This window comes from Salvia hispanica, chromosome 6 (assembly GCF_029641045.1).
Source record: "Salvia hispanica isolate PSC_SH4W2 chromosome 6, Shi_PSC_v1, whole genome shotgun sequence".
NCBI lineage: Eukaryota > Viridiplantae > Streptophyta > Magnoliopsida > Lamiales > Lamiaceae > Salvia > Salvia hispanica.
The window spans coordinates 18,516,495-18,543,525 of record NC_142697.1 but is presented as its reverse complement, the minus strand read 5'-3'; the positions used below and the strand labels follow the sequence as shown (position 1 = coordinate 18,543,525).

Sequence of the window (27,031 nt, the reverse complement as noted above, 5' to 3'; positions counted from 1 at the left end):
TCTTTTATATCTAAATTAACTTAACAATTTATGGATCCAATAACAATTTATTGAAGGAAAGAAATCTGACGTGACATAGCAATTTCTAATATCATCATAGCAAATTTGTGAAAATAGTTCATCATCTGTATACTTAGTAAATGTCAATTTTTTATTTTATTTTGTTTTGTTTTGTGAATGGTACTTTTCTTATGGGAGTATAAATTCCGATGGTCGGATTTTCTCATCGTGACTTGGTAGACCTTATTTCTAAATTTGATGCGATGGTTTCTCTTTGTTGAGCTTTATTTGCAAGATAAGTAGGACTCCTACTCTTCAATAATGCTATGCGGCCACAATGTGACTAGCCAAACGGTGGCAGTTTTATAAATAGTTGAAACAAATAATATTATGAAATAATAGTGTTAGATAGTGCTCAAGTATTTTTACATAATCACCCTTATCCTTCCAATTTTGAAGAGAGAATACACATTTAATTTCAAATTAAAATTAAAAATCAGTCTCTCTTTATACTAATTACAACTCCATTTCCCAAACATAATTATTATCGGATCCATAAAAGCAATGACCAATTTAACCCTCAACTAATGAAGTATGTAAGTTTATTACATATATCAAATTTTTTCTCTTAGGTCATCTTTTTATTTAGAAAGGTTTCACTATACTCAAATAATTTTTATATTATTATAATTAATAATTTTTCATTTTTAATTTAATTTTTTCTTACTTTAATCTTTATTTGATTTATTTTTCTATTTTTTTTACTTTATTATCTATCCTTAACACATTATACATCCATTTCTTAAGCTTTGTGCCAAAAAAAAAGTGTCTCAGACTCTCAGCTATGATAACATTTACCGTAACACTCCAAAATAGATCTAGTCTAACTGTATAATTATAGTTATATTATAAACTAATTGTGATTCTAAAAAATAATATTAATAATAAATAGTAAATAAATAAGTATACTAAATCATATGAGTAATATAAATTTCTAACATCATTTAGTGTTATGATTATCAAAATTATGGACTGTTATATAGCATCACGAGTTCATATTAACAACGGCTATAGTTTGATATCATGTAGTATTATGTAATTACTTAGTAGGGGAGTGTTATATTGCTAAATCAATACTTAATTGTTAACTACAACTAAATAATAGCCATTAGATATTCAAATTAAGGGCCTAGATCATCAACTTCGAAATGTCAATACGATTAACAAAAAACGTCAATAAGGGTATTAAGGTCAATTTACAACAAATTAGTTGTAACTAACTTTTGAAAAATATCTCATAACTTTAAAACGCATATATCTTTCTCGATTAAAATTATTTTTTCGCACATATATCAAATTAAAGATAATTTCATAAGGATTCTAACGAGATCTCACTTGCATTTGTTCCGACGTCAAAATTTGAAAAAAAATTCAAAATTTTTTAATTTTTTCGTACAACACAAATGTCAACATATTATGTAAAATATGTCAATATAATACATGTGGAATGTCAATATAAGCAATGTGTTAACATTCTCAAAGTATAGTGTTGACATTCTCAAAGCATTGTGTTGATATTTTTGAAACACTATACTGACATTTTCATTCAAAACTCTAATTTGGTAGTTTTTTTTATATTTTTCGATTTAATTAACAAAAACGAAAATTGCACGTGGCAAATTGTAGACCAGAAGTTTTATAAAATCATATGGTCTTAAATTAGTTGTAGTTAACAATTAAATTATGAGTTAACAATTGATCACTCCGGTTACTTAGTATATTTAATTATAAATTTATAGTACTACATATACGCCCTTCATCACTTCTCTATATTTTCATTCTCTCTAGTTTACTCACAAACAACACTACATAAAATCTCGTGTCAAATTATAATGCTATATTTAGAGAGGGACGACGGAGGGAGTAGTTTGTTATACACATTAATACTATCAAGTACTCATCCGCCTCACCGAAAATGACCCATACTTCTTACGGATTCTTATTAATCAATATTATGTTATGGCGTAGTATCTTAATTAATAGTAGTACTATGTATTTGTATTAATGTTGTATACAGTTATTATTATGGATTCGAAATATTATGAATTATAAATGTTGCATATACTATACCATATATGCTGTTATAATAATTAATACTATGAATTATCATAGTTTTAAATATTGAAATGTTATGAATTTTTATAATATGATAATCTAATAGTTGTAATTATTAGTGTAGTGCGAGAACTTGTTAGATTAGGCCATTAGTGGGAGAAAATTGAAGATTCAATCAATTAATTGGAGATGTGGTTGATCTAAGCTTAGAATTTATTTTAAACTGAAAAATCAATTAGAAATAAAATTGATTGATTCAAATTGATTAGTTGGAGTATAAGGGAGAAAGGTAAATTGAGAATGCATATTTCTCCTTTACCTTCTAAAAAAGGTAATTATACCTTCTTACTCCAAGAGGAAGGATAAATGGAGAGGTAAATGAACATAACTACGATTTTTGTCTCTTCTATATAAAAATTCATGGTACAAGGAAAGAGGTATTTGAGGAGGTATTATACCTTCTTTCATTTTGAGGAGGTATATTTACTTACATCTTCTTGGTAGAAAGGGTAAAAAAATTAGTTATTTTTGTTTGCCTTTTCAATTTACCATCTTTCCTTGGAGTCCATTACTTTTTAAGAAGGTATAATAACCTTTTTGAGAAGGTAAATGAGAAATATATCTTCTCAATATATCTTTCTCTCTCTCTCTCACTTTGTCTATTGTGCATTAAAAATTCGTGTCCAACTTAAAGTGCGTACTCTTGTGAAACGGAGGGTGTATCATTTCCAATTATATGTATACTTAGCACACAAATTAATAATTATCGTATAGTATTCTATAATTTTTTATTTTTTTTAAAGTTTGTAAAATGATAAAATAATTTAAATAATGAAATGTGATATAGTAATTGTTATTATTACTATTATTATTATTATTTCAAATTATCATCAATTTCAAATGTTAAAATTTGTATTTTACTTTATATCACTAAATTTATATTAATTTATCATATACTATTAGTATTACGGAGTACTCCTATTATTTAATTATTAGTGCAAAACGTGACACACACGTTAGACACGTACAATAAAAAGAATTTAAATATTTAATTATAATATTATATTATATTACATTTACTTAATATTGTTAATTTTTATTATAAATAAAAATATGAGTAAATAAGAGTGATAAAAAAGGGATCGAAAGTTGAGGACAATAACGATGGAATAATTAAGGCGAAGGGTAGAATAGTCTTGAGAATTTGGATACTTTCCAAATGCATTAAATTTAACTAAAAATCTAATTATGATTAGTCATAATATGGCCTAATTTTTTTTATAATGTCAACAAGTTGTGACAGGCAGGAGTAAGAAGGGGCTAAAGCATTTATTTCAGCAAATCTTGTGGGAGTATTAATTCAGTCACGATTTTCGTAATTAATTATAACTACAACCAGTTATAGACCGTTTTCATTTCATGTATTTTTGTTGACTAGGGACTATTGTTTTTTGAAAAAAATAATTTATAATTTGTTGGAATCGTTATCTCCGATGTGAATGTGCATTAAGAATCTTTTAATAAGATGACGTACTAAGGCTATGCAGTTGTGTGGTTAGTAGAAATAAATAGGGAGGCGATGGAAGCGCCAAACTCAGAATCTTTTTTCGACACAAGTCAATTACTACTAAGTATTTTTCTACTCATCGCCGGAGCAACGACAATGCTTGCTAAAACGCTGGTGGAGGTCGGATCCGACGCCGTCGCCGTCGTCTCGATCAACAATCCACCTCTCAATTTGCTATCCTTCGACGGTATCTCTAACTCTTTTGGACCTTTTATCACTCTTTGTTTCCTAAATTGATTGATTCTATCACTTTTTATGCCTGTGATTTTACACTTTAAGTAGATGAGCTGCTCATAACCAGCTTTTCCCGTTTTATTCGAGAATTAATTCGATTTTTTATGACTAATGATTATTTTTCTTGTAATCTCTCTTCATTCTCTATCCGTGTTCCATAACAATTAACATGTTTGTTGTTTCACAGTGATGGTTAGCATTAAAGAGGGTATTGAAGGAGTTCTGTCGAGAGATGATGTCAAAGCGATTGTTATTACTGGTAAAATTGCAGATTGTTGTTACGTCCAAATAGAATTGGTTTTTCTTTTCCTTTTTTGTTAATATAATGCCATAATTAACTGAAACAGGTACAAACAGAAAGTTTTCAGGTGGATTTAATGTGACAGTTTTTGGTGGTAAACAAGAAAAGAGTAGTAAGATTGACTCTGTTTGTGCATTTCCTGTTAAAAACTTCGTTATTCTTGCAATGGCTTCTAATATGTACAGCTGTAACAGCAAAAGAGGAGATTGGATTTCTGTCGATCAATTTTATCACCGACACTCTGGAAGGTAGTCTTTTTTACCAGATTTTGCTTTACCGGGTGGAAGGTCTGTTGGCTATTCTTTTTAACCCATTCTTCTTCCACTGTAGCTGCAAAGAAACCTATCGTTGCTGCTATTGATGGCCTTGCTCTTGGCGGTGCAATGGAGATCGTTCTTGTATGTAGCAACATGATATGCTTTCATAGCTTTTTCATGGTTCTATTTGATTATGAGAAGTTGTTAAATCCAATTTGATTACATAGTTTTCTTTGGTTTTTTCTTAGTTGTTTAGTCTTTGATGTGCTTTTCCCAAAATTTGTGGCAATTTGCATATTGTTTAAATGTATATAACTCTGTAGCAGGGTGCGGTGAACAGTTTCAAAACCAATTAAAGAGCATTGATTGATGCATCTAGTGATCCATTTAAAAGTTGATTATGGAGCTAAGAGTACTTTTCCTTTTTCAGGCATGTCATGCCCGCATATCAACTTCTTCTGCAATATTAGGCCTTACTGAACTTCAGTATGGGGTCGTCCCAGGACTTGGAGGTACTGCAGGTTTTAATGGTTCATGTTTTTGTTTGATTCCTTGCCCTATGCCTCATTTGGGAACAAAGTTCCTCTCCTATAGTCATGTTGGAACTGTGAAATACTAGGATTTCTCTGACTTTGTCATGACACGGTATTCAACCATTCATGCCATGGAGATAAACTGTGAAATGATATAACCATTTTTCTTCTCACGAGTATGCCACTTTGTTCATGATAATGTGTGATTTTGAAAATGTGATTTCATACTAGGAACTCAAAGGCTTCCACGGCTTGTGGGCCTTCCAAAGGCTTTGGAAATGATGTTGGTATGGATTTTTTTTCCCTTCTTAAATTCAGTTGGTGCTCGTCCCCTCCCGAATTTCAGTTGGTGCTCTGCAAATGGTTGAAATTCTTTGTATGTATCAGATGTCAAAGCGAGTAGATGGGAAGGAGGCACAGATTTTGTCCCTTGTGGATGCCATTGCTCCAGCCGATAAACTTCTTGAAGTAGCTCGCCGCTGGGCTTTGGACATAGTGGAGCATACTAAACCATGGGTGATTAGTCTTTATAAAACTGACAAATTAGGAACCCTGGAAGAAGCAAGAGCAATTCTTAACTCTGCCAGGATGGAAGTCCATAGACAAAATCCAAATGTACAGCACCCGTTAGTGTGCATCAATTTGATCGAACAGGGCATTGTTTCGGATCCCCGTGATGCACTATGGACGGTAATATACTCCTTACGTTTTTCTGGTTGTTTTGCACTACTTACTAGCAAGTTTATGACGCTTTGACTTCTACTTCCAGGAAACAATGGCTCTCCATGAACTTCGGCAATCTAGTACATGCAAGAGCCTAGTCCACTTTTTCTTTGCTCAGCGCCAAACCACAAAGGTTATGCAGGAAGTATTCCCTATGTTGATTTAAATAATTGTGTTAGTAATAAGTAAGTTCTAGTATAATGACATCACAAAAACCTATCTGGTTGAGAAATCTGGTCCTGTCATAGTAGAAGTCTGTCAAATTGATGCCCCTCTGTAAGATGCCTGAACCAAAAAATGGTTAGGATTAGAGTACTTTGAATATGTAGATATTAATATTTTTGTTAATGCTAGATATGAACTTTTTAGTTATCAATGTGGCAGAAATATATACATCATAAATAGATCATAGCCATTAAATGTCCATCTCTGCATTGTTTTGCTTTCGATGTGCTTAAGGATCCTCTAATTCTATCATCCCTCTTGCTTCCCTGCTTACTTAATGCTTACTGGTTTCAGATTTCTGAGGTGAAGTTGCTGCCAAAAAATATAGACAAGGTTGCTGTTATTGGTGGTGGATTGATGAGCTCTGAGATTGTAGCATTACTTCTTCTAAAGAATTGCCAAGTCATCTTGAAAGAGCAGAACAGGGAGCATCTGTTGGAAGAAATGAACAAAATCAGAAGTAAGTTTCACTGTTTATAAAGTGTAAAAAGCCCAATATTTAGAAGCTATTCTTTTGTGGCAGAAAATTTGTACACCCACTTCAAATATGGAAAGACAACTCAACAGGGGCTTGAAAAGGCTTTAACTCTATTGAAAGGCGTTCTTGATTATGACAGCTTTGAAGATATTGATTTGGTGATAGAGGTAAACCATATTTCCTAAATACTTTTTTACCTGCATTACCTCCAAGTTCCTGTTGTAATACTTGCTACATCTCTATGCAAGAGCTGCATGAAATAAGAGAAGCTTATGTCCTGGAACTAAAGAAACTTTCAGTTCACATTTAGATTTGTATCTACAAACAGCTGATTGGAAAAAGTGAATTACCTGTATTTTTAATAGGAAATCACATGAAATGCTGCATATGTAACCTTTAAATATACTTCACAAGTTACTATAAAAAATTGGATCTCCTTTTCAGCCCGGGCAACTTGTCTTTCAGTTTCAGTAATTACTACCTCATGCATTATCTAGTCTATTACTCATTTACTTTAAGAGCAATGTTGATAATTAAAGTCTAGTATTCTAAATCAAATAGTACTAATTTGTAAACGATGTCTGAATTGTACAATGGAGAAAAACCTTGAAAAGAATAAAAATGATATAGTCAGACTTTGGTAGGCCACGGTTGACAGGGTGCAATTGGACTAGTAAATTTGTCTTGAAAGAGACCATCCTAATCCCTTTCGTGATTGATCTCCTTTTCTATCTGTCTCTTAAATTGTTGCAAATGATAAAATTCTAGCAAAGTTGTGATATTGACAATAGTGGCTAAATATGTGAAATTGGAAATAAAACTTCCCTGATTCCTTGCATTTCCTAAACTTCTGGCAGGCTGAGTGCGAGACTTTATCAATCAAACAAGATATTTTTACTGATCTTGAGAAGCACTGTCCCCCGAATTGTATTTTTGCTAGTAGTAGCTCAACATTCAGTTTGGGATTAATCGGTGAAAGGACCAAATGCCAAGATCGGATTGTTGGGATTAACTTTTTCTGGTACTGTATAATGTTAGTGATTTGCTTTGACTGCCTGAGTTCTTTTCTAAACCTTTCTCACAATTTGGATGCAGCCTCTCCCCTGTCATGCCGCTAATGGAAATAGTTCGTACTGAGAGGGTGTCATCTCAAGCAATGGCTGATGTATTAGGTTTTGCAAGAAAATTTAGGACAACTCCAATTGTTGTCAGTGATTGCAATGGTCAAGGAGTCAACAGCATGGTTGTTACATATTTGCACGCATCAATGTTGCTTGCTGAATTAGGTGTGGATGTTTACCAGATTGATCAAGCTCTAAAAAGCTTTGGGATGGACTTGGGTCCCTTTAGGTATGCTGGAATACTCTATGATGGGTTTGTACTACTTTGCCACTTACTTGTGTTTTAGTTAATAAGTCGTGAACAAAATCATCTCCAAAAACTTAGTGAAAGAGAGCAGAAGCAAATACTCATATAACTTCTTTTTTCATGTAAGAAACAGCATATTGACCTCACAAGTCTGAGCTATGCTAATCTAAGTATGGAAGTTAACTGAACAGAAGAATTTGCTGTCAATGCACAACTTTTACTTTATGAGATAAATTCTACACCTAGTTGTAATTCTGAATATGCATTATTCTGCTTATTTATGTCCACACAAAATTTTTACATGTTTGTGTTGCTTCTGAATTTAAAACGCAGAATGATTGACATGGTTGGACTCAAAGTTTTTACGGAGATTAGCAGGATACTTATTGAGCGTTTCCCAGATAGGTTCTACAAATCTAAACTGATTCCAGTTCTGCAGAATGCTAACCGTGAAGGTAACTCAGCCTTTTCTGTATTTCGTGGCAACTTATAGTGGAGTTTTATGAAAGTTTAGATTTCCAATGGAACAACTAATTTATTTTCTCATTTATGTCAGGTGAAAGTACTTTTAAGGGTTTCTACAAATATGATGACTGCGGCAAGGCTATCCCAGATCCGGAGTTAAGGAAGTACACAATAAAAGCCACAACTGTAAGGAATCTAACTGATAACTCTGATGTCCCTCTCTCTCTCTCGTGAAAATTGATGCAAGTGCACGTGCACGTGCATATTCATATGCAGTTGTATTCATAAATCCACATAGATCATGTATGTATATTTCCGTTGACAGGAACAACTGACAAAACTGTCCAATACTGAGATAGCTGAGATGATCCTTTTTCCTGCTTATAATGAAGCATGCCGTGTAATCTCAGAGGGAGTTGTGATGAGGCCATCCGATCTTGATGTAGCCTCTGTAGTGGCAATGGGCTTCCCCTCATATAGGTATGCATCTGGATTCTTCTTTCTATTTGTTTCCTTTAATAAGAATATACTAACTCTATGCATTGTCTGAACCAGGGGAGGCATCCATTACTGGGCCAACAACTTTGACTCCGGATATGTATATTCAAAATTGAAGAATTGGTCGGAGGCATATGGAGGCTTTTTCGAGGCATGTGACTACATAATAGAGCAAGCTGGGAAGAGCACACCTGTGGTGAGTAATACAAAACTTCAAACTGAACAATATCTAGAGGTTAGTTTTGGGTAAACACTGCTTTTATATAACTAGAAGAGCGTTGCATGTGTAATCTCTCAGTTAACATAATTATGATACTACTAAAAAAAGAGACAAAAGCGAAAAGGATTCTTGAAATTGCTCATTCGACCAACTTCCTTGTTTTGCAGGCCAAGCAGATAAAGTCCCAGTTGTAAAATGCGAATATTGCGTCATTGATTGCTTCCCTATGGAAAAGAGACGTAGTAAAGTTAAAAATCATGCTACAACTGTTAAATTCCGATAACTTTCTTATTGAAATTCCAATTTGATCTTCGTTTTATTATGAGTTGTACTTAAATTCAATTTCACATCAAATCTTTCATTTTATCGAATAAATAATCTTTGTTGAATGAGGAAAAAGGAAAATCTGCGCACATTCATGCAACATCTGCTTAATCACATAGTATCATTCAAAATACATGACCATAAAACAAGCCATTTCCCCTCCAAGGTAGTTGGACAATACTTGCCTATTTATCTCAAGCCAAATAGGGGTAGTTACTAACAAAACATGCTTTTATCATCTCATACACATGCAAACCAACAATCTCATTTTACACACGCAACACTTAAAATTAAAAACAAACTACTAGTACGTACTCCTAGTATTATTTGGAATTAGTAGATCTCATTTGCTCGACGATGCCTCCCGCCTCGTTCCTTGTCGTCATCATCCTCATCCTCATTGCCTCTCCTGGGGTCGCCCCCGTGTCGGAGACCGTGTATGACATCCTGCGGTACTACGGTTTCCCGCCGGGTCTGGTCCCGCGGGGTGTGGCGACGAGGTTCAGGCTGAACTCTGACACGGGGCAGTTCGCGCTGTACCTGAACAAGACGTGCAGTTTCAAGGCGTACGGATACGACGTCCGATTCCAAACCCAAGTGAGGGGCGTGATAAGGGATGAGGAAATCGAGGGTCTTCGCGGCGTGCAGGTGAGGATGATGAACTTCTGGTCGAATTTGGTGGAGGTGGAGGTGATTGAAGACGGAGAAGAAGTCGAATTCTCCAACGGCTTCGCGGATGTTGATATGCCGGTTTACAATTTCTTCAACATACCCATGTGCGGCTGTGGCTTTGACTGTCGTCTCCCTTCCTTCGCCACAACTTAGTTACTCACTTCTTTTATTTAATTTGCTGCCTCAATAAATATGTTGCTACTATGTGTTACTCCTCAAGTTTATTTTTGTCTTTACCATTTCATTTTGGTGTGAGAAATAAAATTATAATGTTACCTGTTTTGATTGATGACATCTTTGGTTTATTGAGTCCCCTCCTAATAAAAAATGTTGAGAGTGAGAATTTACAATCCACTTTTAGATTGAATTGTTTTGAGCGAACTGATATATATGTAGCTTGATTAGTTGTTAGTACAACACTATTTCAATCAAAAGAGTAACTAATGTAACATTTACTTTAGTACTCCTACTAGCTTGCAAGTGAAACACATTTAAAAAACCTTTTTTTATTTGATTCTTTTAATTAACACTAAGTTTGTCCATAGAAAATTATAAATAACACGAGTTTTAATGTGCAGTTGATAAAGTAAGAGAGTGAGAGGTAATATGTGTTGTAAGTAGTGTTAGTGTACTGTGAGGTCTATATTTAGGATGATCCGTTGATTAAGTATTTATTTAAAACTTTTCATATTAAGAATTGGTCTAATTTTAGTGGCCACCCATGTCACACCTCAACCCTTATGACTAATATACTTACTATAAATAAATTCAATATTTAAAATAAATAATCCACACGTATTATATAATTTCAAAAACTATTATTTATCAGGTACATATATCAAATATTCTAAACCATAGTGGGACCCTCTCACCACTCTATATAGTACATATTTATCTACATGCAAAACTGATGAGGAAGAAAAGGTGACAAAATGCTTCAGCCGCCGACCCGCCGACCCTGATAACATGTGCAATTCCTACGGCTCATCTCAACCAAATACTTCACTCATATCTTATTCCTGAAAAATTATAGTGGTTTATATGAGCCACAACTCAGTGCATATAAATTTTCACCTTTAATTTCACATTCCAAAAATCAAACATATTCTTTAACCAATATATATAACAATAACCAACAAATTAATAATGATTCCATATACATATGCATATGCCACTCTGTTCAGTTTATTATTTTGTGACTGGTCAAGCCTGGTATCTGCCGGGATTTCCATTGTATACGACCTGCAGGTCACTTTTAATTATTTGACCTTTCCACGAAGACCCTCTTTGATTTGACCTTTCCACGAAGACCCCTCTTTGCATTTTGACCTTTCCACGAAGGCCCCTCTTTGAATTTGACCTTTCCACGAAGGTCCCTCTTTGTATACTTTCTTTGACCCGTAGGTCCATTATCATTGTATATGACCCGTTGGTCTTTTGCCATTGTATATCAGATCCAGAGCAAGACAGTCACATATTCTCTTTAATCTCATGACTCGAATGATTCCATTATAATACATCAAACATATCCATTGCACTAATTACATATCCAAATATTCCATCAATTAACTCCAATACTATAGATAAATTATATCTATTGCACAAATCACATATCCACATCATATTAGGCTATCAATATCAAATAACACACAACCATTTCAGGCTTACATCATATAATTCAAACATTCACTTCAATTTAACACATAACAATCAATCACATGAAATATGTAAAATTAAAAGTGTGATTTATACACACCTGATTATGATAGTTAAACTTATTGAGCTCCTGATTTCAACTCTCGATTTATAACTCTCGATCCTATTTGCCCAAAATATTTCGTTACTTTCTTTTTTCTTCCGCTGACCTCTTCTAACCTCTCCTAATATCTCTTTTTCTAAAATTATTTTTGTGTATAAAGATGTATAGTTGTATATATATATTCACGTTGCACTAGCCGACTTAAACAAACAAATTGGAATGTTATTACTCCAAGTGGCAGTCCTAAGTACTCAAGGTGCTACGTGTCATCTACAACATATCTAATTGTGGAGTGAAGATAAGTTTACAAAATTCATTCAATAGTAAAAATACAATATATAAATAGAGTTAGTAATTAGGAGATTAGTCATACTCAATTTTGTTCCTATATATAAGAACGTATATATGTTTATATTAATACACAAAGTACTTCCATAATACCATGCACTCATCCACATTAGTACATATGCACACACATTTAAATAATTATGGCATATATACACTAATTTGGTTATATAGTATGTACACTTTCATATTTAAAATTCTCGTGAATCAAAATTATCTATATATTCGACTATACCGAGTTAATCATAAAAATAAATATATTCTCTATGACACACTTAATATCTTTGTAGTAAAAATGACAATTTAATATGCAATGACAATATAATATGATAATATGCAAAATAATGCATGTTTCGGGTTAGGGATGTCACAATCCAAATATGATAAAATTGGTCATTTGTTGTGGAAGGAGGTATATTAATTTTCTAATTAATGTGTCTAAATAAGTGTGCAAGTGCGCTCGCGCCAAGATTTACTCTTGATTTAAAGGGTTATTGATCCCTAATATCACAGTAATTTTATATATTTTGATTTTTTCCACAAACTTCAAACTTAGAGTGTCTCCGGTGGCGCTCCTCCCACTAGGACCTCCACTAGCCCTTCCCACAAAAATTGTCTGCCACGTCAGCACTAGCCCTTTCCATTCCACTGCCACATCACTAGCCCTTCCCACTGCACTAGGACTTCCACTAGCCCTTCCCACAATTAAATTAATTCACAATTAAAATTAAAAGTCACGGAATTAAAATTCGACACGAATATGAATGGGAAATACGAATATTTAATTAAGAAAAAAACATACATCATTCGAAAAAAAAAATTACATAGTAGATAGAAAAAAAAACAACCACATCAACGTCCACCCCTCCGCGTCCAAACCTCTTCGATGATATCCTCCTGAAGTTGGGGGAGCCCTATTTATAGAGTTTTTTTTTAAATAAAAAATAAAAAAAAAATTAAAAATTGAGGACGTCCGACCTTCGCCACAGTGTCGGACGTCGATGCGAGGGGCGAGGCCATCCGACGGGCACTCGGGACGGGCGTGGGCGCCCTTCCCACCCACTACGGCGGACGTCGGCGACGTCCTACCGGGACGTCCCCCATTGGAGACACCCTTAGTAAATAATATTACGAATTTTGATCAATGTGTCAATTTTCACTTGTTAGCTTAGAGTATCACAATAAGGGTGTTGATCGGCGCCCATTGTGGCCGATCATCAGCGTCCTCCACCGGCCGCCCATCTGTCGCACCGAAACTCGATCGGCGCCCATTGTGGTGCGCGACCGCCGAACTCAGCATTGATTTTTAAAAACAATTTCACTCTATGTATATACCCCCTCAACCTTATTTTTTACTCCACTCCTCTCCATTCTCTCTAAAATATTTCTTTCTCTTTAGCAATGAATCTCGATGGAAGTCCCTCAAACTAATACACCAGCAATGCCTATGTCAGCACTGGTAGACCCTTCACCTCGCACCCATCACAAAATTACTACCACCGAAGGAGGATCCTATTCCCCACCGAAGGGAAGTGGAAGGGGGCCGAGTCTTCTAAGCCAACAACCCAACGGAAGGAAAAAAGGGTGAACTACACCCCGACGGAGTCAATGGCACCAGCTCGGTGTTGGGTCAAAATTTTCAAGGACCCGATCGCCTCCAACATGCAGACGAAGGGAGGGTTCCGACAACGTATCACGACTAGATACACCGAAGTGAAGCCTCCCGAGCTAAAGGCCCACAAGCCTGGCCAGCTCCAAAAGCATTGGGAGTACACGAGGGCCGAAATTGGCAGATGATGATAAGGTTTGTACGAAAACAACATGCGGATGATGGGTAGCGGACAAAGCTACGACAACGTCAAAGAGTTGACGATGAAGGAGTATTCGGTCAACGGTATGTCTACCCTCTTTAAGCACCGGTAGACCTGCCGGATTCTGAAGGATACCCCAAATTTCGATCGGGTTGGATCCGAATGCGCCAAAGAGGACGTGTCTCAACAGATCCGGGGGCTACAACAATAGCGGTAGAGCTTAACCGATCGACTTGAGCGAAGCCCCGGAGGAGAGTTAGCTACCTAGTGGGGCCCAATGGGGCGTCAAAGCGGCCAAACAGAAGGGGAAGACACATGCAAGCGGGTCAGAAGCCGAATTGCACTAGGCCGACAAAGAGGGTGGCATGACGGATGTTGCACAAACGACTTTGGAGAGAACGCTGTGCGAATATTACAAAATGTAAAGCGCTAAAACCAACCAGGAAATTAAGAACTAGCTCAGAATATGATGGGATAAAGAATGGACTGTATCTATCGTGAGTGCTCTTACATACCAATAACCCTTATTTGAAAAAGAGATGAAATAAGGTGGTTCTCAGAATACGAGTAGTATCTCTTCAAATTATGTATGTTCTCGACAATATGAACCCCTGTAACAAGATAAAACAAAAAGTACTTCCTTCTTCCACCATTATAAGAACATTTGACCGGGCATGGATTTTAAGAAATGTGATAGACAATGAGTAGAAAATTGTTAGTGGAAGATGAATCATATTTTTTTATATTAATTTTATAATAAAATGTAAGTGTAAAAGTTAGTGGAATGTAAAGTCCATTATAAAAAATGGTAAAAAGTAAATGGAAATATGAAATTTGTATTAGTGGATGAATGAAGATGATAAAATAGAACGTTTATGAACGGAGGGAGTATATTAACCACTAAGGAAGTTTAGTGGTATCATATTCACGAATTTAGATAAACCAATTATATTTTCATCGTTGATTATCATAACTAGGGGTGACAAAATGGATAACGGGTAATGAGTAATTCTCATTTCGACCCGATACCCGGCGGGTATTGGGTACCCGCTATCCGACGATAATGGAAAACGGGCAGGATCGGGTAGTACTATATTTTAGAGTTTGGCGGGTATACCCGTTAGTCCCGATATTATTAGTATTAGCGATATATAATTTTTTAATATACTTTAGATTCCATCCGTCCCCAAAGAATATGAACTTTGGGTTCGGCATGAGTTTTAATAATTAAGGTGAAAAGTGAGAGAGAGAGAGTAGTGGAAATAATGTTAGTGGAGAGTGGGGTCCACATTATTATAATGGTATAAGTGTTAATGTTAATGGTATAAGTTATAAATAAAATGATGTGTGGGGGTAGTATGTTTGAATTTTTCAAAATTAGAAAGTTCATACTCTTTAGAGATGGACGAAAAAAAAATAGACTTCATACTCTTTGGGGTCGGAGGGAGTAGAATCTTAGTGTTCTAAGAAATCTTTTGAAATACTTTTATATTCTAATAAATATTCAGTTGAAAATTCATCGGAACTAGCTATAGAGTTTATCCTCACTTTTATTCCTAATCTATTGCAGGGAGAATATTAAAACAATAAATTTGATTAAATTAAGATACGAGTATCCGCCGGTAACCCGTTTCGCCACTACTGGAAGTTCATTACAGAACACCCTGATCAAGTTTGATATAATCAAAATAATTGAACCAACATTTATTATAAATACTTTTTTTCCATTAGGAATTTCATGAAATGACATCTATAAAAGATATCGATCCTTTTGAAAAGTTAAATATAGATGACATATGTCATTGCCTAAGCTTTATTATTAATTTAACCTTATTATTCAAACATAGTCCACCGCCAAATGATAAATCTATCCCAATATTTCATTAGTGTATGACAGGGATCTTGATATAGATATTTATTTTATTTCATCTAATTTCTTCCATAAATCTAGAATATGTTTTATATTATTTATTTTATATTTTATAAATTGTTAGGATTATATTTGATTTAGTTTGTTATGATTTGATTTAGTTTTCTATCAGAGATTCTTTCATACTATACATATTATAAATATATATGCGAAGTATTTCATTATGATTAAATAGAATGAGGATAAATGTGAAATGCCTCCATGGCACCGGATTTTCTTTCTTGTTACATCTTTTTGCCGGTTCTCTTTTAAATAATCTCTCTGATATGTATTAATTTATTATCAATATCTTATTATTACGCTCTCATATTCCAACTAATTTACATTTCAACCTAACATGCCTGTCTGTCAAGCTACCCCTCCTACTGCTCGATTTTCTGGTATTAATTTCGTAAGATAGATTTTGAATATTCAAGCATATTTTAACTATCACGACCTCTGATGTCGAACTACTATTCTTTGTGTGGAGATTTTTTTGACCATCCAGCATCCGTATGGCTCCACGAGTATCGAAACTTGAATCGTAATAGTCAAAATCGGCATCAGAAAACTCGGGAATAAAACTGAGCAACAGGAGGGGAGTTTGACAACACATCAGATATGGTGGTTGAAAAGCAAATCAATTGAGGATGAGAACCTAATAAAAACACTAATTTGATAGAATATTAATTATGAATTAAAACCTAATGCAGAAATTACTTGAGAAAAGATAGAAGGATAAATAGCCTAATTTTGAGAGAGTTGGAGAGGTAGGCTGTTTCTCCGAAAGCGAGAATAAGTAGGAAATAATTTTGAGAGAGTTGGAGAGATAGGCGGTTTCTCCGAAAGGGAGAATAAGTAGGAAATAATGAGATCAATAATTTAATTCTTCATTGTTCTGATTATTAATAATTAATAATAATAATAATAATAATAATAATAATAATAATAATAATAATAATAATAATAATAATAATAATAATAGACTCATTCGTCCCACAATAATTGTCACTCTTGGTGATGACACGAGTTTTAAGAAATTTAAAGAAAAATTGATTAGAAAAGTTAGTGGAATGTGAGACTCATTTTTTAATATTGATTTTATAATAAAATGTGAGTGAAGTGAGTTAGAAATATGAGACCTACTTACTATTTATGGTAAAAATGAAGTGTGACAATTATCTTGGAACGGACCAAAATGGAAAAGAGTGACAGTTATTGTGCGTTCCAACTAAGTTGACATATAACTTTTGGGCACGAAAATTAAGAAATTGTATTGAAAAATAAGAGAGAGTAGAAAAGATAGAGAGAGAGTAAAGTAGATAGTGGAATAAAGTAAAAGTGATTAGATATTTCTTTTTTTTGTTAAAAAAAATGAAAAGAAATGCCTCAACTTAGTTGAGACATCCCAAAGAAGAATACGACTCAACTTAGTTGGAACGGAGAGAGTATGATTTTCCAAAGTGTGTTTTCGAGATTTAACATCTTTTTTTTTTTTTTTTTTTCACTATTTCTCATTTACATTATAATTACAGATTTGAAGAAATGTAATGTCAAATTGAATAATTAGTTAATTTTCGTATGTAGAAACGTTGATCTCGAACTTCATTGATATGAGTATTATATTTATCGGACGCGAAAATGAAGGTTGCAACTACTAGTCAAAATATTATGGAGTAGTAAGGCAGGCACCTAACAAAATTCAACATCATATTCATATCCATCAAATTCCCAAATTTTACCTCCATTCAATTTCCTCTCCCCCAAACCGCCGCCGCAATCAATGTCTACCACCGCCGCACGTCTCCTCTTAATCCTCTCTCTCCTCTCGGCCACCGCCGCGGCCGATCCGCCCTCTGTCTACGACCTGCTCCAGTCCTACGGATTCCCCGCCGGCCTCCTGCCCCAGGGCGTCACGAGCTACGAGCTCGACACCGCCACCGGCAAATTCTCGGTGCTTATAGGCGGCAGCTGCAGCTACTCAGTCAACGGTTATGATCTCAACTACAAGAGCACCATTACTGGCACCATCGCGAAGAATAAGATCACCGATTTGAACGGGATCCAGGTGAAAATTCTGTTTTTCTGGATCAACATAATCGAGGTGACCAGCAACGGCGATGAATTGCAGCTGTCCGTCGGAATCGCGTCGGCTAGTTTCCCCGTGGATAATTTCTTCGAGTGCCCGCAGTGTGGCTGTGGATTTGACTGTGGACAAGCTAAGGAGGATTCTGCCGATCGTGCAGTATGATTAGCGGCGGCGATTTCGGAGCTCCGGCGATCAGCAGCTCATTTGTTTTTTGGTGAGCAATTGATGCATTTAGCTACTTATGATGTTAACTTCCACTTTTGAATTCCAAAGAATTAAACAGACGCTTTAGGATTCCCGATTTGTATCTCTTATGAAATGCCCCAATGCAACTGATCTTACTGTTTGTTTCATGTTTTCTTTTTCTAAAGTTTGTGTTGGATAAATGTGTTTGATATTTAGCACAATCATCAAAGTGTTCTGCAATTGAATAGTTAGAGTCTTTAGGCATTACTTAGGATAATCTGTTGAATAGCAGATAAGGTTAAGAATATGAGGGTGTTAGCTTTTAGGATTTATATTTATACCTTTGACTTTGAGAATTACTCCCTATGTTTGTGGATAGAAACAGCAAGTCCAGACTTATGAGAACAAGATAATCCATGAATTAAATTTTACTACTAAAAAGGATAATCCATGAATTAAAATTTAAAAAGGATAATCCATGAATTGAAGATACTAGGAGTACTATTTTTATGTTTGTGGATAGAAACAGCAAGTCCAGACTTATGAGAACAAGATAATCCATGAATTAAATTTTACTACTAAAAAGGATAATCCATGAATTAAAATTTAAAAAGGATAATCCATGAATTGAAGATACTAGGAGTACTATTTTTAGAATATATAAAAAATAATTCTACAAGATGACAAAATCTTAGTTCAGTGTGGGGTTTTCGAAGTGTTTGGAACTTATATGTATTGCTATTATTTATTGTAGATGTATCATAATTGCATAAATAAGTTGGGACTTGGGTTAAGATTTCCAAGAAATGTCTAGATGTTGAATATTTCTTCCTTTTTAAGGGAAAATACAATTAGATGGAGTAGTATTATTGGATTTCGAGGTAAGTCATGCCACACACACTCCTGATATCTGTCACCTTATATTTTTACTGGTGTGAAATATTATCAACGTAAGAGCATCCACTATGCGGCCGGCGTGCTGGTGTGAAATATTATCAATGTAAGAGCATCCACTATGCGGCCGGCACGCCGGCTGCACCGTTCGCGGCTTAGCCGCGGCGGGCTATAGCGGAGGAGGCGTCCGCCCCGGGGGCGGACGAATTTGTTGGGGCGGACGGGAATCGCGGCGAGGACGGGCCGGAGGAGAGAGAAGCGCGGCGGCCGCCGCGCCTATCTATTGCGCGGCGAAACCGCCGTGGCGGTCGCCGGTTTTGAATATTTTTTTTTAATTCGAATTTGTAATGGTTTTTTTATAAATATTCCTCCCATTTTCATCTTCTCTCCACACACATCTTCACACCCATTTCACTTTCTATCCAAATTTTCTATCTCTAAAATTTTTTCAATTATGGATGATTTGTGGAATCAAGCATGGGATTCTTTGATTCAAAAGGTGCAGAGGGAGGCCGACGAGGAGGATGAGGCGGCGGCGATCCCTCGTGAGATTCGTCATCGTCGGACAATCCCACGAGACCATGTCGGAGCGGCTGAGCGGCTTATGGCCGACTACTTTAACGCTGACCCTCGTTACCCGGCTGAGATTTTTCGTCAGCGTTTCAGAATGTCGCGACCGCTCTTTACCCATATAGCGACGACATTGGCGAACCGGTTCGAGTGCTTCATGCTCCGGAGTGATTGCACTGGCCGATCGGACTGTCTACTTTGCAGAAATGCACCTCTGTAATAAGGCAGCTTGCCTATGCCGGACCGGCTGATATGTTCGACGAATACCTACAGATGGGTGAGACGACTAGTCTAAATGTGCTCCGGCAGTTTTGTAAGGGTATTCGGGAAGTCTTTGGTCCGGAGTTCCTACGAAAGCCAACCCCTAATGAGTGCCAGAGACTGCTAGATATGCACGGTGCGGTGCACAATTTCCCCGGGATGATGGGCAGCATAGATTGCATGCATTGGGAGTGGAAAAACTGCCTGGTGGCGTGGAAAGGCCAGTTCACTACCGGTTTCTAGCAGAAACATCCGTCGATGATCCTCGAAGCCGTTGCTGACTACCGTTTGCGGATCTGGCATGCGTATTTCGGTGTTGCAGGTTCGAACAACGACATCAACGTTCTGCAGTCGTCGCCTATCTTCAATGATGAGTGCCGGGGAGAGGGTCCAGAGATCAGTTTTGTAGCAAATGGCACGCAGTATCGCAGGGGATACTATTTGGCAGATGGAATATACCCTCGTTGGCCCGTATTCGTCAAGACACTTCGCCAACCGGCTGGAGCGAAGAGACAATATTTTGCGCGAAAACAAGAGGCCGCTAGGAAAGATGTTGAGCGAGCTTTTGGTGTGCTCCAAGCGCGATGGGCCATTCTACGCTGCCCGGCACGAGTTTGGCACGAAGATGATGTCGCGAATATTATGGTAGCATGTATCATATTGCACAATATGATAATAGAAGATGAAGGATTTGCTGCAGAACGTTGGGCGCCGGAAGATGGTGCAAGTACAAGTCACGGCGTTGCCTCCGCGCCGATACAGATGGGTGTACCACGTAATAATGAATATCTGATCCAACGTTTCGCTGATATACGCAGGAGCACAGCACATGACCAACTCCAGGTCGATTGATTGAAGAGGTCTGGGCACGTGGGGAGGCGGCGTAGCGTGAAGAACATGTGTGATTTTCCGTAGATCAAATTTTCGTTGTAATTTTCCCCTCACTATAATCCGACGAAAATTTAGTTTTCAATTTTAATTTTATTGCACTAGCCGTTTTTCTCTAATTATTTTTAGTCCGATAATTTTAATTGTAATTGAATTAAAATATACAACAGATAAAATAAAGTGAAATGTGGCTAAAAAAAGTGTCCACTATTGCTGCGGACACTTTTTTTTTGTATAAAGTGGCTATGGATAAAAAAAAAGGGTTGTCCACCAAAAAGTGTCCACCTATAGTGGATGCTCTAACAGCAACTATTGAGAATTATTTATGAATCAACACGTAATACTGCAGTTTGTATAAAAATATGACTTTATCGCATTTAAGGTGGATAACGATTAACGAGGTTAGGTTAATCGTTACACCGACGAAGCTGCGATTTAGTATTTCATGAAGTACTAAAATAAATAACACACATTTCACGTAATTAAATAACGACCTATAATTTAAAAATACTTGAACTTTTCTTTATCAATAATTTATACTAGTAATATATTTAAGGGGAATTGCAATTTAAATCACCAAGTTTGGTCAAAATCTGGTCTATCCCATAAAGTTTGAAATCCGTTAATTAAATCACGAAGTTTCAATTTTTCTAGTTTATCTCATGAATCGAATTTTATGTGGAATCTTTGTTGACGTGAATTGTGATTTCAAGATGGATTGAGATTTAAATCACGAAAAAGATGTGTGTATAATTCAAAGTGTAATCAAAATGAGTTTGATCTTAAAGTGGGATTGATTTTTCAAGATGACTTTCAATGTAGAGATGCAAATATTCCACCTAAAATTTGACTCATGGAATAAACTAGAAAAATTGAAACTTTATGATTTAATTAGCGGATTTTAAACTTTGTGGGATAGACCAGATTTTGACCAAACTTGGTGATTTCCCTATTATTTAATCGATCAAGTTGATAAACAAGATTTGACTATTATTTTAATAAACTTACGAGTGCCAATGGGGATGTAGAAATAACAAATACTTACTCCAGTAGAAAACTTGTTGTATGACAAAATTTAGAAATGAAAATCGAAAGTGGTGATATATTTTTATGTTTTCTCATAATAAACACTTCATGAAAGTTGAGATTGGCAGCGAAACAATTTCACTCTCCCCCAACCACTTGTATACTGCAACAAATAACTCTAGCACAAATTTTTAAATCCAAATGTACGAGTGTATTGCTTATCCATTACTCCAAAGTTTATAATCTGGTCTTTATATTAAAACTCTTTTTTAGGCCTGGTTTATGAGGGAAAAAAGTGTCCAATCGGTCCTTATAATTGGTGCAAAACTATGACCTTTTGGGCCGTCAAATATCTCTTTATTATTCATCTCTTTATTTCTTTTGAGGACATCTATTCATTTTCTCAAAACAAGAAAACCGTGAATTGGCTATTTGACCTATTTTTCAAGAAAATCATGAATTTGCTATTTGACCTAGTAGTAGAGTGATCTATATTTGAAGCCAAACATCTCGGATTTGAATTCGCCGTAATAAAGAGTTTAAAATTTATATTTATTTATATATAAAAAAACTAGGAATCCACAACACACGAATGGTTTCACCATGGTAAAATCACTTTGATTCACTCAATAAGGTTAGAAACTCCTCCGACATGAGAATCAGAACCACATAGTGCCAATTTAGCGTCGACACTTGCAAGGAATCATAGGATAAGTTTTGCTAGTATGGAACGATCGTAGAAAACAGTCTCACAAGTCACAAAAAGACGATTGAGGAGTTGGTGTGTGAGGATAATCATTTAAGTCACTCCTCGATAATCGTCTCTCTCAATCGACAATCAAGACTCACGATTAGAGTGGAGTGGACACAGGGCGTCAGTCGAGCGAGGGTATGGTGAATGAGTGAGCTAGATAGGTTGACTCATACAACTATTTAGACCACACAAATAAAGAAGTAAATAGGTCAAAGATAGTATATGGGCCATAACATCACAATGTGCTACAAGTTCGATCAATGGCTACAAGTCACAAATTCGATCAATAGAGAAACTTATCTTTTGAGGAACGATCATATGCGTAGCATATACTCCCTCCGTCCCCTAATAATTGTCCACTTTGGTTCCGGCACGAGTTTTAAGAAATGTAAAGGAAAGTGAGTTGAAAAGTTAGTGGAATATGAGTCTCACTTTTATATATTAATTTTATAATAAAATGTGAGTAGAATGAGTTAGTGAAATATGATGTCTACTTACTATTTATGGTAAAAAGTGAAAGTGGACAATTAAAAGGGGACGAACGAAAATGACAAAAGTGGACCAGTAATGGGGGACGGAGAGAGTACATATTAATATACGTTTGTGAATTGTTATATACAAGTGTCACTCTATAATTATATTATGATATGTGACCTATGCATATATTATTTAATTAAATATTAGCTATAAGTTACACTTACTTTTGATTAAATATATACCAATGTAATTTGAAATTAAGAATCAAAACAGCAATACTAAAAATTTGCAATGATTATATCAATACATATATGCATGCAACTTACATTACCGATTCAGTCACTTTAATTAGATTGCTTTGGAGGGTCATCTCTTGGCATGGATTATAACACGACATATATGAATGCAACTTACATTACCGATTTGAAGCCTTGGAGTGCTATATGTGATCTAACCTGCAGATGCAATTGCCCTTGGGAGAGTAGGATGTACGGTGTACCTTACTAGTTGAAGGTGTAAAAAAGTCAAGATTGGAAATAAATGCTTCATCACCATTAAATTGTTGCACTCCTCAGATAGACAGTTAGAGATTCTCCATATACTCCTTCAGCAGATTGATAGCAATTAGATTTTCTTTCACAGTGGAATTCACATTATTAGAAAGTGTCTACCAATTACCATATCCCACAGACTTTCCTTTTAATTCTTCCCGGTGTGCATTTTCTTCTTCCTGCCAGCGTACTTTTTCTTCCTCCCGACGTGCCTTTTCTTCCTCTCCGTATACTTTGCAGTGAAATTCAGTATCACATTGTACTTTAAAAGTTTGTAGTTGGAGTCTTCCACTTCCTTCATTAGAAGCATAAGGATTACGACCCTTGTCAAATTTGCAACAAACAGAACATCAAATCCTTTTTTTTCCTTTGTTGTTAAGAAAAACTCCAGTGGAAACTTAGCTTTCAACAAGGTAGCACTTCGAGAATATATGGGGCACATGGTTGTTAATTAATCGCAAGCAGTTGAAATAAACATGAAGCAAATACCACAGATTAGTGAACGTTATCAAAAATAATCTTACATAGCAACAACCACCGAAGGAACCACATGGGGCCAAGCCCCTGCTGGCAACAACCACCGGCGGAATATCCCTTATACGACTTATTTAATTTTTTAGTTCCGTCTCTACCCACAACAAATTCAAATAAAATAATGTAATCCAGTCACTAGCGACTGATTGACACACAGATCTTATAACGTCAACTTTATTACGGATGCAAATAAATCCAATGAATTATTGAAAATTCAAAACCAAAACACGCAGCAACAGAAAACTAAAAGACACACATCAACCTTAAATAAATCAATAGCGACGGAATACAAACACAACAAACACGCGGTGCAGTGAATTATCACTAGACCTGTGGGAGGATGCTGAACTGGCTGATTCGGTTGATTAAACGGCGGATTCGGGTCAACCGCGGTGATACTAGGAGAAAAAGGAGAAAAGCATGATAAAAGGAGAGAGAAAAGTGGTGAGAAAATATCTGAGTGGCATAACTATCTTTATAGTATATATCACCATTTTTTTGAAGATGGTCATAAGCATCTATTTTATACTATCATTATTCCTTCAAAAAAAAGTGATATACAACTATATCACTACGGTATACCACTATCTTCACTTGAAGAATCAAGAAATTGAAGAATGAAGAAATGATTTACACAAGAATAAAAGAGATTTACATACCTATAAAAAAATTGATTTACGTACATAAAAAAAATAATCTTACATAGCAACAACCACCGATGGAACCAAACAGAGCACTGCACTCCAGCTATTTAGCAAATCCACCGCCTACTCTCTGTAATTGAAAGTGCACTCCAGCTATTTAGCAAATCCACCGCCTACTCTCTGTAATTGAAAATTGAAGGACGGAGATGACAACAAACTTATTTCTTTTGGGCCAATTATTTTACCGTTGGACTATTTTTTATTAAATTGGTTGATATAGTACTACTAATAAATTACTGAATTCTTTGGTCTTTGACACACATGCTGGGGATATGCAATATCCTCCAAGGAAAGAAGTGCCTGGTTTCAATTATGACATGCATACGGCCTTTTACAACACTGTTTTGGAATATGGAGTTACTCACCCTATTCTTCAGAATGTTTTGAAGAATAATGTTCATGAGACAGAGTTCATTCAAGTATTAAAAGGAGTTGTTCGGCCTTTAGAAAAGACGGCCTCGTGTTTAAAGGTTTAAAGTAAGTATTAAATTTTGTGTAATAGTAATATTTGTTTTGAAATTATTCGGTTTTTCGAAAATGTATTCTTAGATTTTGTGCTTTACAGTTTTGCAGATGTTATGAAAAGCTTATTGGAACCTGAATGTGCACTAACATTCCGTGTCTTTTGGATTGACGACGAGGGAACAAGGAATGTCAACCGCGGCTATTGGGTTTGCTTCTATCGATCCCTCGATCCGTGTAGGGGTGGCCTGCGGTTCCATAGCAAGATGAATCTTAGTGTTGCCAAACTTTTAAGTCTTGAACAACTTTTTCTTTCTTTTTTCTTGTTTTTTGTAATTTCATATAGTAATACTCTCTCCGGCCCACTTTAGGAGTCCAGGTTTACCATTGTTAGGTGTCTCACTTTAGGAGTTACGGTTGACATATTCCAAAAGTGGTAGTAGGCACCACATTTCACTAATCTTTTTCCACTCACATTTTATTATAAAACTAATATAAAAAAATAGCGCTCACATTCCACTACATTTTTTCACCAACTTTCCTTTATATTTCTTAAAACCATTGTCAAACTCAAATGGGACACCTAAAGTGGGTCAAATGGAGTACTATTTAAATAATTAAATGTACTCCCAAAATCATTCACTCTTAAGTCACATTTAAGATTAATGTATGAATTGTGATGTTTATTATAGATGAATGATGGAGGTTATAACTTATGAATTTTTTATTTCTAAAAATTTGTAGGAGTAGTTTATTTTTTCTTAAATTCGAGCTACTTTAAGTTTGTATCAAATTCGAACTACAAGTTTGTAGTTAATTTCTTTGAAAAAAAATAAAAAATAAAAATAAAAATCTAAAATCGGGCCAGGATACCCAATTTTTCGGGACAGTATACCCGAGTCAGATATTCAAGTGCCCGAAACCATTTTCGGATCGGATATCCATGGGTACCAGATTTGACAAGCCCAATCATAGATATTAACTCTTTTTTAGGCCTGGTTTACGAGTGAAAAAAGTATCCAAATCGGACCTCCTAATTGGTGCATATATAATCTAGCCCAAATCTTGAATAAAATTCATTATTTGACCATCGCACATATATTTTCTTTTATTACAGAAAAATATATTTTACATATTGTTTGTCTTGTAATCGGCCCATCATAACTAAGTAAAAATTGCAATTTTCAGCTATAAATTAGTACTCCAAATTTCTCTTTATATCTTCCTCTTATTTTTCTTCTTTTGAGGACTCTTCATTTTCTCAAAGCATCTCCAAATTTTCTAAAACAAGAAGGAACTGTTTATATGTCATATTTTAGAAACAAGAAAAGACCAATAATTTTAAAATTTGAATCCACCATAAGAATGAGTTTAAAATTTTATGTTTATTTATCTATAAAGAAATCAGAAACCCGTAACACACGAATGGTTTCACCATGGAAAATCCTTACAGAATACTCGGGACACTTTGAATCACTCAAGGAATGTCAGAAACTCCTCTGACATGTGAACCGAAACCACATAGTACCAATTTAGCGTCGACACTTTTTCAAAGGATGACATTTGTCAGGACCTTCACCGTTTAAACTCACTCAGTGTATTGAACGGTTGGTGTGTGAGGATTGTCATTTAAGCGACTCTTTGATAATCGTCTCGCAATCGACAATCAAAGACTCACGATTCGAGTGGTGTAGACACATGACCTCAATCGAGTGGGGAATGGTGAATGAGTGAGCTAAATAGGTTAACTTAGACCACACAGATAAAGTAGTAAATGGGAATGTGCTACAAGTTCGACCAATGGATGGAATATACTATGAAAGTTTTTTAG

The 27,031-nt window shown here is 35.5% G+C and overlaps 2 protein-coding genes and 1 pseudogene across 3 annotated transcripts; all 3 read left to right on the top strand.

The window, feature by feature from the left end:
* Positions 1–3,691: 3,691 nt before the first annotated feature.
* LOC125208198 (glyoxysomal fatty acid beta-oxidation multifunctional protein MFP-a-like) lies at positions 3,692–9,303 on the top strand. 2 transcript variants are annotated; one of them, XM_048107781.2, is made up of 18 exons: positions 3,692–3,869; positions 4,104–4,175; positions 4,264–4,329; positions 4,412–4,465; positions 4,548–4,615; positions 4,905–4,986; positions 5,239–5,294; positions 5,395–5,697; positions 5,777–5,863; positions 6,250–6,415; positions 6,479–6,600; positions 7,291–7,454; positions 7,529–7,783; positions 8,135–8,256; positions 8,358–8,452; positions 8,592–8,746; positions 8,822–8,999; positions 9,152–9,303. In XM_048107781.2, exons 1-18 carry the CDS (start codon positions 3,695–3,697, stop codon positions 9,176–9,178), a joined length of 2,247 nt encoding a protein of 748 aa, XP_047963738.2. In that variant the 5' UTR covers positions 3,692–3,694; the 3' UTR covers positions 9,179–9,303. The 2 variants fall into 2 exon arrangements, with proteins under 2 accessions (XP_047963738.2, XP_047963739.2); XM_048107782.2 differs by having other exon boundaries at positions 3,693–3,869; positions 8,822–8,960.
* Positions 9,304–9,446: 143 nt separating this feature from the next.
* LOC125206329 (uncharacterized) lies at positions 9,447–10,272 on the top strand. Its single transcript, XM_048105598.2, has one exon. It carries the CDS (start codon positions 9,666–9,668, stop codon positions 10,131–10,133), a length of 468 nt encoding a protein of 155 aa, XP_047961555.2. The 5' UTR covers positions 9,447–9,665; the 3' UTR covers positions 10,134–10,272.
* Positions 10,273–17,458: 7,186 nt separating this feature from the next.
* LOC125203527 (uncharacterized protein At5g01610-like) lies at positions 17,459–18,239 on the top strand (annotated as a pseudogene).
* Positions 18,240–27,031: the final 8,792 nt, after the last annotated feature.

Bases quoted from the DNA above. Each gene is read 5' to 3' on its own strand.
- LOC125206329 (XM_048105598.2), top strand. From the start codon at position 9,666: ATGCCTCCCGCCTCGTTCCTTGTCGTCATCATCCTCATCCTCATTGCC.
- LOC125208198 (XM_048107781.2), top strand. From the start codon at position 3,695: ATGGAAGCGCCAAACTCAGAATCTTTTTTCGACACAAGTCAATTACTA. The intron at 5,864-6,249 runs GTTATGCAGGAA...TACTGGTTTCAG, and splicing joins CTCAGCGCCAAACCACAAAG to ATTTCTGAGGTGAAGTTGCT. The intron at 6,601-7,290 runs GTAAACCATATT...AACTTCTGGCAG, and splicing joins ATATTGATTTGGTGATAGAG to GCTGAGTGCGAGACTTTATC.